This window comes from Corythoichthys intestinalis, chromosome 2 (assembly GCF_030265065.1).
Source record: "Corythoichthys intestinalis isolate RoL2023-P3 chromosome 2, ASM3026506v1, whole genome shotgun sequence".
Taxonomy (NCBI): domain Eukaryota; kingdom Metazoa; phylum Chordata; class Actinopteri; order Syngnathiformes; family Syngnathidae; genus Corythoichthys; species Corythoichthys intestinalis.
Genome location: NC_080396.1, coordinates 76,769,475 through 76,783,945, shown reverse-complemented (window position 1 = coordinate 76,783,945; position 14,471 = coordinate 76,769,475). Strand labels below are relative to the sequence as shown.

The window sequence follows — 14,471 nt, the reverse complement described above, 5'->3', positions numbered from 1 at the left end:
TGCCAATCATATTTTTCATAAAGGCTGTCATTTTAAAGGTATTCTCAGTGTATGATGTACATATTGTAGTATTAATTCTGAAGTATGTGGGATTAACTCCAGATATCGTTATTTATATGACGAACATGACATGCTTTTATTTTGAAATGATCACCGGAAGTATTTTCGCTAAACAGCTAACTGTAAGATTTACAGTCTGCTATAAATCACTTTTTGTCATTGCTTGTGGTGTCACAAATATACTTTTTTTTTTCTTTTTTTTCGTTTGCAAATGCTGTTAACAAGGGATTTTTCATGTTTGAAATGTCACCTTTTAACCGTGCATTTTGGAGAAGATTGCCACTGTTTTATAGCAGGCTAAAGTAGGTTGTCTTTTTTCCCATTAGTCTTAATGTGGCAACGCTAACGTACAGTGTTTAATATAGATGCGTTTCCTTATTTTGTATGTTTGTATGTCTGAACTGTAATTCTAAGGCGTGTTGATGACTAAAAAACATCTGCGAAAAGAACTGGAGACAAATATGTCATCTAAACGCACGCACAAATGTATGCACGCACGCGGTGCTAAAACACAGCTGTGAAAATTACCGCCCTCATTTTTATTTACCCTGCGATAACTCGATGGACTCGTAGCATATCGCGACAGGCTTAGCAACTTCAATAAAACATGTCGTTAGTTAGTTAGATGGATTTACGACCACCCCGCCCCCTCAAAATTTTCTCCTCGGATCTACACAATTCACGTTGGTCACCATTTTGACTTCAAAACGTCGAATTTCGCCGAAAGGTGAGAGATTTTCATGCCTGATCTTTTAATACTGTTGATTTTAAGGGAAGCGACATAGCGCTACGTAAAGTACGTAGTTGCTTATACGGCTACATTAGCCCGACGTAATAATACGATTTAATCTCGTACTATTCTATCCATCCATCCATCCATCCACCCATCCATCCATCCATCCATCCATCCATCATATTCCGCTTAATCCGGGGTCGGGTCGCGCGGGCAGCAGAAGACAGACGTAATTTATTGTTTTACTTACCTGGTTCTGACTGGTTAGAGGTCCGGCGCAGCATGTCAAATACGTGGCACTTAGCTATGCACTACTTGGCACTTGTATTCCATGAAGCCGGAGGTGTTTAATCATATTGGTCATGCAGCCACCTTTGCATGATATAGCTGTGTTGCAAATGTTGCACTGAGCTGACTGGTCATTTGTCTTTCTGAAGTTGAGCCAAACTTTTGAGCGCTGCCACACAGACTACAATTGAAATCAAGTTGCAATGCACAAACACACACTTCATGTGGCTTCTTCTTTGTGGTTTTCGGCAGCTATTTTTTCCGGTCGGTGGTCAGGGCATCGACATAAAAAAAAATCAAACGGTTCCGGGAGAACTGGAGTGTTAGTCCCAGATCTCATCGATGCTCGATGCCCAACCCAAGTTAAAACAATTACCACCTCAAAAATTCTTGCTTCATTATGGCAAATATTTAACCTTCATTGAAGTGGTCCTCAAAAATGTTTTTGTTTTTTTTTTTAATTTATTTTATCCCCTAAAATACTAATACAGGTAGTCCCCGGGTTATGAACGAGTTCCGTTCCTAGACTGGGAACGTAAACTGCATTTCCGCATAAATCGGAATTAACCCTTTAAGTACCAAAAAAATAACCATCCTAAAAAGTCCAAAAGTATTTTATTTTGTTTCATGATGGAAGATACACTGCCGTCTGGTGGCACCGTTGCATTTGGCCTGACTGTCATCTTATCACTCACGAGCAGACTAAGATGTCTGACATTGATAATCAAATCTATTTCTATAGTCCTTTACAAAAACCCGAAAAGGTCCTCAACAACGACAAACATAGTTCATGATAAATAAAAAAGGAAAAGGAAAGTACAAAAATGACAACAAAAACGACACATCGCGATAAAAGTCAAAACAGCAAATAAAACAATAAAACAGATCAAATCTGAAAAAATTAAAACCCTTAAGAAATAAAACCAGGCTACGCTAGCCTGGAGAAAAAACGAGTCTAAAAATGTGGGTCTTTAACCATGATTTAAAAAGGCCTAGATTGGTAATGGTACGGATTTTAGGGGGCAGGCTATTCGACAACCTGGGGGCATGAACTGCAAAAGATTGCTCAACCCACTGTTTAAGTCTCGACCTTGGAACTTGCAAAAGAAGCTGGTCAGTCGAACGAAGAGAGGGTTAAATAGAGAAATGGAGTGCTTGGGAAGACCAACATAAAGCGCATTGCAGTAGGCCAGCCTTGAGCTTATAAAAGCGTGAATTGCCTTTTTCAAGGTCGTGGCGCCTAAGAAAAGGCTTCACATTGGCTTGGATAAAGGACAGCTGCGCTCTGGTTTGGCCCACATGAGGCTGTAAGTTGTGTCAGCCAATATATGTTTGTATATGCATTTGTAATTAAGTTTGCGGCTACAGTTTGTGGAGTTACATGTGAGCGATTTGCTATGAGAATTGTAAATATGTTAGCATTTGTAGCACTTAAACTAGTGGACTTTTAATATAAATATATATTTTGAAAATATAAATAAATAAATGATGATCCAAGTACATCAAACGAACAATTGGCTAACTTGCATTAGCTTAAATGCTATAAAATGCTAACTTTAAAAAATAATAATAATTATATTGCTCTTAACAAATTGTTCAAGCACATAGCTCTACAAAAAAATACTAAACTTCTAAAATAAATAATGAATGCATAAACAAACATATTAGCTCAAACAAAAATTCACACAATCTTATGTTGGTTTTAACAGGGAGCAGCTGGATTTAGGTATTTAAGACGAGTTATGGCATATTCACTGTTGCCACTAGAAGGCAGTGTATCCACCCAAATCAATAAAACTAAACAAATCTTTGACGCAGCAACATTTCATTCGAAGCATTTTCCTAATGAACTTGCTGGATTTAATCGATTAATCATGGCAGCGCTACTCTCTTGTTTTGCATTCTGTTCTTGGCTTTTCTTCTCTGACTTCCTTCAAAAATCTATTCCAAACACGTTTTAGGTTCATTAAACACTGTCCATCAAAAAATGTCCATCAAAGTGAATAAGTCCCTCATTTGACCAGAGATGGGTAGAGTAGTCAAATTTTTTTCTGAAGTAAGAGTAGCATTACTTCAAAATAATATTACTTGAAGGGTGCCTTCTCCAAACTGCCATTTTCAGAACTCTCCACAGGTGTTCTATGGGATTCAGGTCTGGACTCATTGCTGGCCACTTTAGAAGTCTCCACTGTTTTCTCTCAAACCATTTTCTAGTGCTTTTTGAAGTGTGTTTTGGATCATTGTCCTGCTGGAAGACCCGTGAGCTCGGAGGGAGACCCAGCTTTCTCACACTGGGCCCTACATTATGCTGCAAAATTTGTTGGTAGTCTTTAGACTTCATAATACCATGCACACGGTCAAGCAGTCCCGTGCCAGAGTGAGCAAAGCAATCCCAAAACATCAGGGAACCTCCGCCATGTTTGACTGTGGGGACCGTGTTCTTTACTTTGAAGGCCTTGATTTTTTTCCGTGTAAACTCTATGTTGATGCCTTTTCCCAAAAAGCTCTACTTTTGTCTCATCTGATCAGAGAACATTCTTCCAAAATGTTTTTGGCTTTCTCAGGTAAGTTTTGGCTAACTCCAGCCTGGCTTTTCTGTCTCTGGGTCAGAAGTGGGGTCTTCCTGGGTATCCTACCATAGAGTCCTTTTTCATTCAGATGCCAACAAATAGTACGGGTTGACACTGTTGTACCCCCGGACTGCAGGAACGCTTGAACTTGTTTGGATGTTAGTTGAGGTTCTTTATCCACCATCCGCACAATCTTTCATTGAAATCTCTCGTCAATTTTTCTTTTCCGTCCACATCTAGGGAGGTTTGCCACAGTGCCATGGGCTTTACACTTATTGAGGACACAACGCACGGTAGACACAGGAACGTTCGGGTCTTTGGAGATGGACTTGTAGCCTTTTGATTGCCCATGCTTCCTCCCAATTTTGCTTCTCAAGTCCTCAGACAGTTATTTGGTCGTCTTTCTTTTCTCCATGCTCAATGTGGTACACACAAGGACACAGGACAGAGGTTGAGTCAACTTTAATCCATTTTAACTGGCTGCAAGTGTGATTAAGTTTTTGCCACAATGCAGTGGACCAAACATACAAGATAACACTGGTGTTTCAACTTAGGTGAACATTTAATTTAATAAAAGTCACAAAAGAAAACCAATATAACAAAATATCTTGGGCCCAATATAAAAGAGGCCAACATAGCAAAAGGCTTCAACCAAGCTGACCTCCGGACCTCTGGGGCTGCTTAAATAAGGCCAGACTCTACTAACGACCACCTGAGGGAGGTATGACAACAAATTAACCAAACATTGTCAACTTAGTACAACAACACCAGATGCAAAAAATACATACATTAACTTCAAACAATGATTAACTAATGTGCATTAAAACAAACATTTAAAACTTTACCCCAAACAGTCATAATTAAAGCAACTTCAATTTTCCACCTCCAGGATGGTAGGTGCCAGATCGTACACAGCTGTGGTCGTTACCTCAGATTACAAAATACAGTTTAGTAAACATTCAGACAAATATCAACTAACTGTTCACCCATTAGAAAATACATGTCCAAAAACATATTACAGAAATAATTGACTAAATCTTGAAACACTAAATTGTGGTGGTAGTGGTAGCCACCACACACCACCTGTTATGTGCCACAGGTAAATAACAGGTGCTGTTAATTACACAAATTAGAGAAGCATCACATGATTTTTCAAAGGGTGCCAATACTTTGGTCAGGCCCATTTTTGGAGTTTTGTTTAAAATGATAATGATTCAATTTCTTTTTTTTTTTAAATCCATTTTCTTTTGTGTTTTTTCATTGCAAGCAAAATAAATGAAGAGTTTGTAATTGCAAACATTTTCTGGGAGAAATTGAGCATTATCTGACAGAATTGCAGGGGAGCCAATACTTTTGCTCAGCAGTGTCTGTACTATTTGAAAGTATAAACACTTTTTTGTTTCTTTACTTTATTTGGCTTTTATCTATCCTACCAACGTGTCAGATCATTTTGCTTGACCCTGAAGATAAAATGCTGTTATAATGATACTGTACAATAACCCATTACAGAAACACATTAAGCAAAAGAAATACAAAAAAAAAACAAAAAAAATAACATTCCGCCGAGAGAAAAATAAATGACAGAAATGAAGCATTATTCGTCCAAACAGCATGAGTGCCCTCTCGTGGAAAAAATAGTTCCTAGTTTGAACATTAAATAGTTCCTTCATAGTTACTATTATGAAATTAAAAGGATCATATATCCACTTTTCCGTCAGCAATCGGCGCCAAATAAATCCTGGGAGAGAGGTTTAATCCGCGCTTTCGAGTCATGTTGAGGGCAGCGCTCTATGGCTTTAAAGACGCCACGTGATTGAATAGACTGGCGTGTTCATAGAACGGCAAGCTTGCGTCTCATTGGTATAATGGAGTGATGTGATTATTGTTGCGATGTCTCATTGATGAAATTCGTAGAGCTACTCTTGGCATCGCTGGAAAAAAAAAAGAAATCTAGTATGTACTAGGAGAATAAAAAGGAAAAACGTAACGACTCTTGTGTATCCCAAAGTAGCAGACTTGGGGTAGCGTTTTTTTCTTCACAAATAAAAGTAAAAAGTATGGCTTGGTAAAAATACGCTCAGAATGTTACCCAAGTAAATGTAACGGAGTACGTTACTACCCACCTCTGCGTTTGACTGAAGACCAGGCCATCCCATAATAAGGATGAACTCTACTGAAGAGAATGTTTACAAATAAAGAACATCTTGCACCACAAGCCCCGTGAATGTGTATTGCTTGTTAAAAATAAAGGCGTGTGATTGAATTATCATGCGTTCATACTGTAGTAATACAGAGGCTGTTTTCCTTGAAGAAGTAGGGTACGGCCTGAAAGAAAAAAAAAGCGACAGATGTATTTTTAAAAGATTCCGGCATATGCATCACAGCAGTATGCTTTGAAGTGACTCTCAGCAGGTTGAGTCGCTGCGGAACGTAGTGGAGGAGTCTTATAAAACAGGATAAACCTCACCACCAGAGAATAGTTTTGCTTTTTCTCTGCAGATTTGACAGGGGAAAAAGTGCTGAGCAGTAATTCTCATTCTTGCAAGTTGCTGTCTTTCGTTAAATTTGTTCTCGCTAATTACTCACTGTTCTCACTGGTTTTCTGTCCTCCTGCTTTTTTCACCAGCCTATCCTTTTGGTTGATTGTTGCTAGGGCTGCCACAAAAGATTATTTTGATAGACGAATAGTCACACTTGTTGTAGGTCTGAGAGCTGTTTTCAACACGTTTTTGGGTGAGAAATCCAAAATTGAGCTTAGATTTTTTTTCTCTCTCATAAAAACAAAATATATAAACAATTTTGCCAATTATCGGGTAGCCGATAGTGTCGGCCGATAAAAGCATTTAAAATTATTTTAGAAAATATTGTTTTTGCGCCAATATGTACAGTATGTTGGCTTAAGAGTTCACGTACAAGCCTGCAGCCTTTGTACATGGGCTGGTCACCACTTAGCACAGTAGCTATGCTTAGAATGACCTCTAGAAATGTCTCCAAACTCAAATGCTTGGGATTTGTTAAGTGAGCAAAGACCATTTGCATTCATGGTGCACAAATAAAATTAAAAATCAACTCATCAAACTCATCACATATAGCAACTGTGTTACCAGAAAGAAATAGCCACTAAGAATAGTAATGATACACATAATTTTAATTTTGTTTTCTTATTTTCTACAGAATGTTTATTTGGAAAACCTTGAAGTTGTTACGTTAATCATTATTAAAAAATCCATTGGGGTATGACCATACAATTAGCCATGATAAGTCCATGACCGCATGAGGGTATCATCCGTTTGATATAGGTCTTGGATTTCGGGAGTTGGACAACATCGGGATATCAGTTAAAAAGTCATCATGGGACAACTCTACAATTTTGTATTTTACATACAACATTGAAATATAACAAACAGTGGTACCACAAGATGCTAAATTCATTCCGGAGTGGGTTTCATATAATGAATCGTATTTTACATGTAAATCACCTAATTCCTTCCAAGCTCTACGAAAAATATATTAAATTTGCTTAGATGTCCTCTGCTTGCCTGCCCTATTGGCTCTTAATTGTAACTAGTTTGCTAGGTTCCATCTCGTTCTACAGATGTTATTACATGACTACTCAAGCTCTTAGCAAACACGGAGTGCTAAAAGACGGGCTAACGTCGGCAGCCATTGCTTGCTATTTCATTTGGCTGTTGGCACCTTGCTCTAGAATCAATTGTCAGTTATAATTTTTAGTTTCATATTCAGGTAATCCCCGGGTTACGAACAAGTTCCGTTCATACTCTGGCGACGTAACCGGAATTTCCGCATAAATTGGAAATAACCCTCTAAGTAATTCTAAAAAAAAAAAAAAAAAACTATCTAAAAAGTCTAAAAGTATTTTGTTTAATGATGGAGTATACACTGCCCTCTGCTGGTAGCATTGGGTCTTGCCGTACTGTCGCCTATATAATTGAAAAGCAGACTCAGATGTCTGACATGGATAAAGGATAGCTGCACTCTGATTTGGCCCACATCATGCTGTAAGTTGTTTCAGTTAATTATGTTTGTGCATGCATTTGTAATTAAGTTTACAACTCCAGTTTGTGGAGTTACGTGTGAGCGTTTTGCTATTAGAGTTCTAAATACGTTAGCATTCGTAGCATTCCAAACTTTTGTGTGGCAAATTAGGCTAATTTAATGTACTAAAATTTACATATTGATTAGACTAGATGGACGTTTGAGCACCAATTGTTTTGTGCCAAGTGTTTTATTGTTTAAATGCGTGTCATTTTGAAAAAAGTGTACATACGTGTGTTATAGCTTTAGAAGTTGCCAAAAGTGAAGGAACTAAAAAGCTTGAAAAAGCACAATTGCCTTGTATGCAGTCCGTCAAGTTGAACAACTTAACGTTTAGTGAGAACAGGTCATATGAATAAAGTTAGATAAAAAGTTACTGTGAGGTACAATAAGGTACTGTTTATGCGACTAAGAAAAAAAAAGCGCTTTAACGATATTTCCTTATTCCCCTACTGTTGATGCAGCATTAGAAGCAATGCATGGTTCAGTACCTTGCTCAAGGACACTTCGACATAGTCACCAGGGTGGCGGAATCGAACGAAGAACATCTCAGTTAAGGTGACAACAACACCAACTGAGGCAGGCTGTCCAAAAATAGAGGGTTCGGACAACTTTTAGATCAATGTCAGTTCATCAACTATTAAAATAGATGTCAAAAAATGGTGGGACCCCTGCTCTTTAGTATCGTGCACTGCTTTGGAAAAGTATCACATTTTCAAAATCAGTGTATTTTCTCCTGACTTTCTCCACAGGTCAACCCTGGAGGTGTTTTCATGTTGCCCTCTGCGGGACTGCAGGAGCTCCAGGTGATGGTGCAGCCATGGCATCCAGGCACTCGCTTCCTGTATGTGAATGCAGTGGATGTGGAGCGGAGGCAGTTAGTCACTGCTTGGCTACTGTGCCTCAATGTCCTCCATCCTGTGCTGTCCAAGGTGAAAAGTTTGAAGGAGCATTCTCACAGACATTTAAAACTAGACATTTTGTTGCCTTTCATCATAAAAGCACTGACGTCTTCATCAATTTCACATATTGACCTCGGCATCTGTTCATTGAGTCCCATTCTGTGCGACTGACTCAACGTTCTTCTTTCAGTTGCTAATATGCAGAGAATACTAACTGAACTAAGAGTGGCGTTACTTCAAAATAATATTAATCAAGTAAAAGTAAAGGAATAAGGAAAATTGTAACGACTGTGTAGCAGAGTAAGAGTAGCGTCACAAATTGACATAAGTAAAGTTAAAAGTATTGCATGGCAAAACTACTCCTAGACGTAAATTTTTCTCAAAAGGTTACTCAAGTAAATGTAACTCGTTATTACACTGCAAATTTATAACATCTTAATGAGATTATTTTTTTAAATCTAGTCAAGCAATGTTTTTGGAGTGTAGAAGTTGGTACATTGCAAAATTTAACTAGTTTTAAGGAGGTGTGTGTAGTATGGTGCAGTATAGAAGTGTACCTTATTCTGCACTGCAAAAACACACCTCCCTTTAATACCGGACATGTCTGCATCGACACGTTCGCACATATCATCTTTGAAGCCTCATCATGATGTAATTACGTCACCCACGTACCAGTGGTTGATCTCGTTTGAAAGTGCGGAAGTTGAGGTCCACACCCGTTTTTACTTGAAGTCAATCGACCAAGTAAAAGTGGAGATAATGTCATTTGAGTTTTATAGTTTTATTGCCCTCATGAATAAACATTTAAACGCTGCATGGACCATGTGTTGATGTCCATATTTCCATTTTTTTGCACCATGAAAAACAACATATCACAGGAGCCATTGTGAGGTCACGAAGGACGGACGTAACGTGAACATTTCTAATAAATTGAAGAGTGAGGCGCCACATAAGGAAAGGGAGGCGAGATAGCGAGCGACGGCCGGTTGGATTGAGCGAGCGACTTTGAAAATTGCGGAATGAATTAGAAACTAAATTTAGCGCAAACTAATGCTTCTTTTCTTCAACTCGAGGAATAGGATGGGTCAGATTTGTCGTTGTTTTCTTCGGATGAGTCAGCGAGCGAGAGGAGTGGCAGGCTGACCCAATGTGCAGTGCGCAAATGACGGCAGAGTGGGCTATGTGACGTAGTGTATGATGTAGCCTTGTGTGTTGTTCAAGGGGAAACTGAGTGGCATGCCTGAAAAAATGAAGTTTATTGTCAATATTTTTGAAAATACTTCTTTTCAATGTTAGATTTTTTTTTTCAGTATGAATCTTTTCAATTTGTATATAAATGTGTGTGTCCAAGAAGCTTAATTGTATTGTATGTATATACTTTTTAGACAGTGATGGTGCAATACCTAACTTCACAAAGAGATATTCTCCAAAACACGTTTTGCTGGGGACGGGGAATAAATAAGACCAAACAGTTTGGGTGAACGGGTGTCAGGGCTATATTTGTCATGAATATGAACCTAATTAATTGATGGGCTAAATGATCAATGCAAAATAAATATGTAAAGAACATTCTGGTACATGAGGATATTTCTTTCAGCGCAGCTTCCCTCTCAAGTTCGAGAAATTCACACGGATTAATGTTATGCTAACTCTGATGCAGACTTTCAGTAGCAAAAGTAGTGGTTTGTTCCCCACCTCCAAAACATTGACGTCTTTTTACATTACAGTGGCTGCTGCTGGCGGGGAATAAAAAACTTCTACTGTGGGAAGAACAAGTATTTGATACACTGCCGATTTTGTTGGTTTTCCCACTTGCAAAGCATGTAGAGGTCTGTAATTGGCATCATAAGTTCTCTTCAACTGTGAGGGACGGAATCTAATACAAAAATCCAGAAAATCACTTTGTATGATTTTTAAATAATAAATTTGCATTTAATTGCATGAAAGCAGCGGGACCTTGCGTGCGCTGTAGGATTTTAATCCATGACGGCGTAATGTGTTTCCGATGGTTTTCTTCGAGACTGTGGTTCCAGCTCTCTTCATGTCATTGACCAGGTCCTGCCGTGTAGTTCTGGGCTGATCCCTCACCTTCCTCATGATCAGTGATGCCCCACGAGGTGAGATCTTGCATGGAGCCCCAGAACGAGGCAGATTGACCGTCAACTTGAACTTCTTCCATTTTCTAATAATCGCTCCAACAGTTGTTACCTTCTCACCAAGCTGCTTGCTTATTTTCCTGTAGCCCATCCCAGCCTTGTGCAGGTCTATTATTTTATCCCTGATGTTCTTACACAGCTCTTTGGTCTTGGCCATTGTGGAGAGGTTGGAGTTTGTTTGTTTGAGCATGTGAACAGGTGTCTTTTATACAGGTAACAAGTTCAAACATGTGGAGTTACTTCCGGTAATGAGTGGAGAACAGGAGGGGTTCTTAAAAAAGAACTAAGAGCCGAAATATTTACTAATTGGTAATGTATCAAATACTTATTTCATGCAGTTAAATACAAATGTATTATTTAAAAATTATACAATGTGATTTTCTCGATTTTTGTATTTGATTCCGTCCCTCACAGTTGAAGAGAACTTATGATACAAATTACAGACCTCTACATGGCTTGCAAGTGGGAAAACCAGCAAAATCGGCAGTGTATCAAATACTTGTTCTCCCCACTGTAATATCCCTTGTCTTCGAAGGGGGTGGAAAAGTTGTATTTCTGTCAGACTGAATGCGTGTGGGGGCGTTTGAGGGGAACAAAAAAGGACTGGCCCATTCAGCAAGTGCAAAGGGGTCAATGTAAGTCTGAACATAATGAAAGTACTGTAATTCACTTAATAATGGTCAGGTCAATTAGATCCTTAGAACATATGGAAAACAATCTAAATTACCTACATAACTAAAGTCATTACATAATGCAAATAAGGTCGCTTAAAAGTGTTATGTCAGTACCGTGCCTTTGCAAACCTACGCCGATGACCATACCTGCTGATGAACTCTGTTGAATTATCAAATATCAAACTATTCAGTCTCATTTTTTTCTGTTGATTGTTCATCCTAACAAGTTGAATTAATATTATCAGGCTTCAAAACGTTTCGTTGAGCATGTTTGGTTGTCAATGGGACATCAATTTTACAAATTTGAAAAAAATTAATGTGGGATTTTTTTGTCTTTTTGGGACCAGTATGTTGATTATAACTGGTCACTGAAGAAAACAACATCAAGGTTATGGTGTCCTGAAAAAAGCGACCCAACCAGGCCATTGTGAACAATTTTTTATTTGAAATATAAAGGCAACATCAAAGGCATGCAAATCCGGACAAAATAGGCCCAGGTCTTAAAGGGTTGAAACTAGTTAAATTCCCTTGTTTTCAGTCTAAATGTACTCGAAATAAGTAAATTATCCGTCAGTTTTTCAAGTAAATTTTGCTCACTTAAATTTCTTCAGATAAGAAAATAGCTTTCTGAAAATAAATTTACCAGATTTATTTTAAGCAATATATTAGTATAGTTAATCTTGAAAAAAAAAAAAGCTTGTTTGTCAGAAATGCTCCTCATTCAAGAATAGATATTGTTTAAAATATTATTTGAAAGCATATGTTTCTTGATTTAGGTTAAAAATGACCAACCTTTCAAATGTATGGGCTTCATGGAAATGGAAAATGTACCTGAAGTGGAATAATCTGACGCATTAATCTGTTAACAAGTCTTTGACACGCAAAACAACATGGATGAAATTGTTTAACTAGATTTATGAAAAATAATCTCATTAAGATGTTATAAATTTGCAGTGTAGCTCTTAGGTTTACACACGGTTTTATGCTATTTTGCGTCAAGTTTAAAATGTGTTCCATTTACATTTAAATATTCATAAATAACTCAGCAATGCAGACCACAAAGCAAACGCAGGGATTTGGCAGAACACGATTAAGATAAATAATACAGAAGATGTTGTAGAAGGGTTTTGTTTACATGCTGATGATGCTTTTCTGGGTCTCTGCGCAGGAACGTATGACTATTCTGTTAAATTGATGTGTAAACTTGTTTGTGTACAGGCATTTGAGGTTTGTGTTCCGTTGAATGAGGGCAGAGGCACCTCCAAAAAAATCACCTACGCCAACCCTTACACCAGCAGCCGCACTTTCCTTCTCCATTCGGACCGTCCGGATTTGCTCCAGTTCAAAGAGAATAAATTCCAGGTGAGATTAGACCAGAAAATGGGAGTCCAAGTAGGCAAAAGTGCACTAGAAATATAGTTAAAATCCCCTAAAAATACATATGTTTTGGAAATGTTTCATCATAGTAGACCCCTCAAGGTTTAATGTAATCTTTTACACTTTCCCTTTAATCAAATCAATCCATCTCATGGTAAATCTGCCATTGGCATGAATAGGTTATTAACATACATGAACACATCATTACATTAATTTTTCAGGGATTAAAAGAAATAGCATAACAACCACGTGTGCTGTAAAGGCTTAAGCCGCAAACTACTAGCTAACTTGTGACCTTTAGGCAACAATAATTCTGCAGTGCTCTCTACTGGCAAACGCAAAATCCAAACCTACCCTTTACTGGCTAAACGGCCAACTATAATTCCACAACTAACTAATCTGGCGGTAGTGTAGCGAGATAGAACAGAAAGCGTTTATTGCCATATAGAGTACAACGAGCTAAAGTGCCTATGACACCATAAAAAAGTTCAATATTATTTACATTAAAATCATATTTTGAGATGGTTCGACTATATACAACGATTTGGCAAAGCGCAGATGACGAGAAATTAGTATTCTAATCTGCTGTTTCGCCCCTTCTGTCATTATAGCGTTCGCAGCTGGATGATGACATCGGCAGGGTAACGATTTCAGCTGATTTAGAATTCACCCCTTTGCGGGGGACGTTTCAGAACTGGGAAAATACGACAGAGAGCAGCAAAATATCGTCATTGTTTCAATCTCTCTACTCCAACATTTTTACTGGATATTCTTTTTATCTAAGTATTTTTCTCCAGTTGTTAAATAAATGGTATTGTAATGACAGACTACAGTCCTGTGCTAAATGGAATATGAAATATTAAAAATGCATTTATTCAGTACGACAGGGGGAAAATTACTGCATAATGGTCAAAACTGCCGAACGATATTTTAGGCCACCGGAGTTAGTCCGGCTTCGGGGACGGAGGAAAGAGCGTAAACAAAACAGGAGGCATGACAGCTAGCCGACATGCTAACCCTAACCGAGCGGCTTTTCCAAGTCTTTTTCTCGCCTTTCGAAAACTAAAAATCACACAAAACCACTCCGCCTCATGTCACACATGGCGGCGGGGTTGATTGTCTTCACCGATCGGCCAGCCCCTGGCGGCAAGCAAGTTTCGGATCGCCGTTCCCCTGCTGCGGCCCTGACAGGAGTGCTCGTTGCAGGGGATGCAGCTGTAGAATGACAGCCGGTGGACAGGGAGCATTGTCACTCATAAAATGCAAGCCACCTCCTTATTAATTATTTATTACTCACTTCCTCGTCGGTCCAATGGTCCCACAGTTGTTGGACTTTTTTTTGCCATTCTCCGCAGTGAACGGGAACTTTTTCAAACCCAAAAAAAGCTCACACGCCTCTCCCTGATGCAGCTACAAAACCCTGCAGCACATTGGGCTGGCGTGATGCAAAAAATAAACGAATTAATTCGCAGTCCTTCTGCATACGATACTAACGGCTGTATTGTGAAGATGGTTAGTCCGCTGATGTCACATTCGCTTTCTTCCTCAATCCAGGAAGTGATTTTCATGGCGCAGGATTTAAAAATTTTAATAAATAAATCGATCGCTTCCACACACATCCAAGAAGTCCATTTTATTCAGGAGCATAAAATACC

General features: G+C 38.6%; 1 protein-coding gene across 9 annotated transcripts in view; it reads left to right on the top strand.

Moving 5' to 3' along the window:
* The window catches only part of nphp4 (nephronophthisis 4), a 461,721-nt gene that overhangs the window by 409,655 nt on the left and 37,595 nt on the right, over positions 1-14,471 (top strand). For 8 of the 9 annotated variants that reach the window (XM_057860675.1, XM_057860682.1, XM_057860654.1 and 5 more), the window contains 2 exons: positions 8,460-8,639; positions 12,658-12,801. In XM_057860675.1, the coding sequence (XP_057716658.1) occupies positions 8,460-8,639; positions 12,658-12,801 (324 nt within the window). The remainder of the gene's footprint in view (positions 1-8,459; positions 8,640-12,657; positions 12,802-14,471) is intronic. The other variant, XM_057860671.1, reaches the window with a different exon arrangement.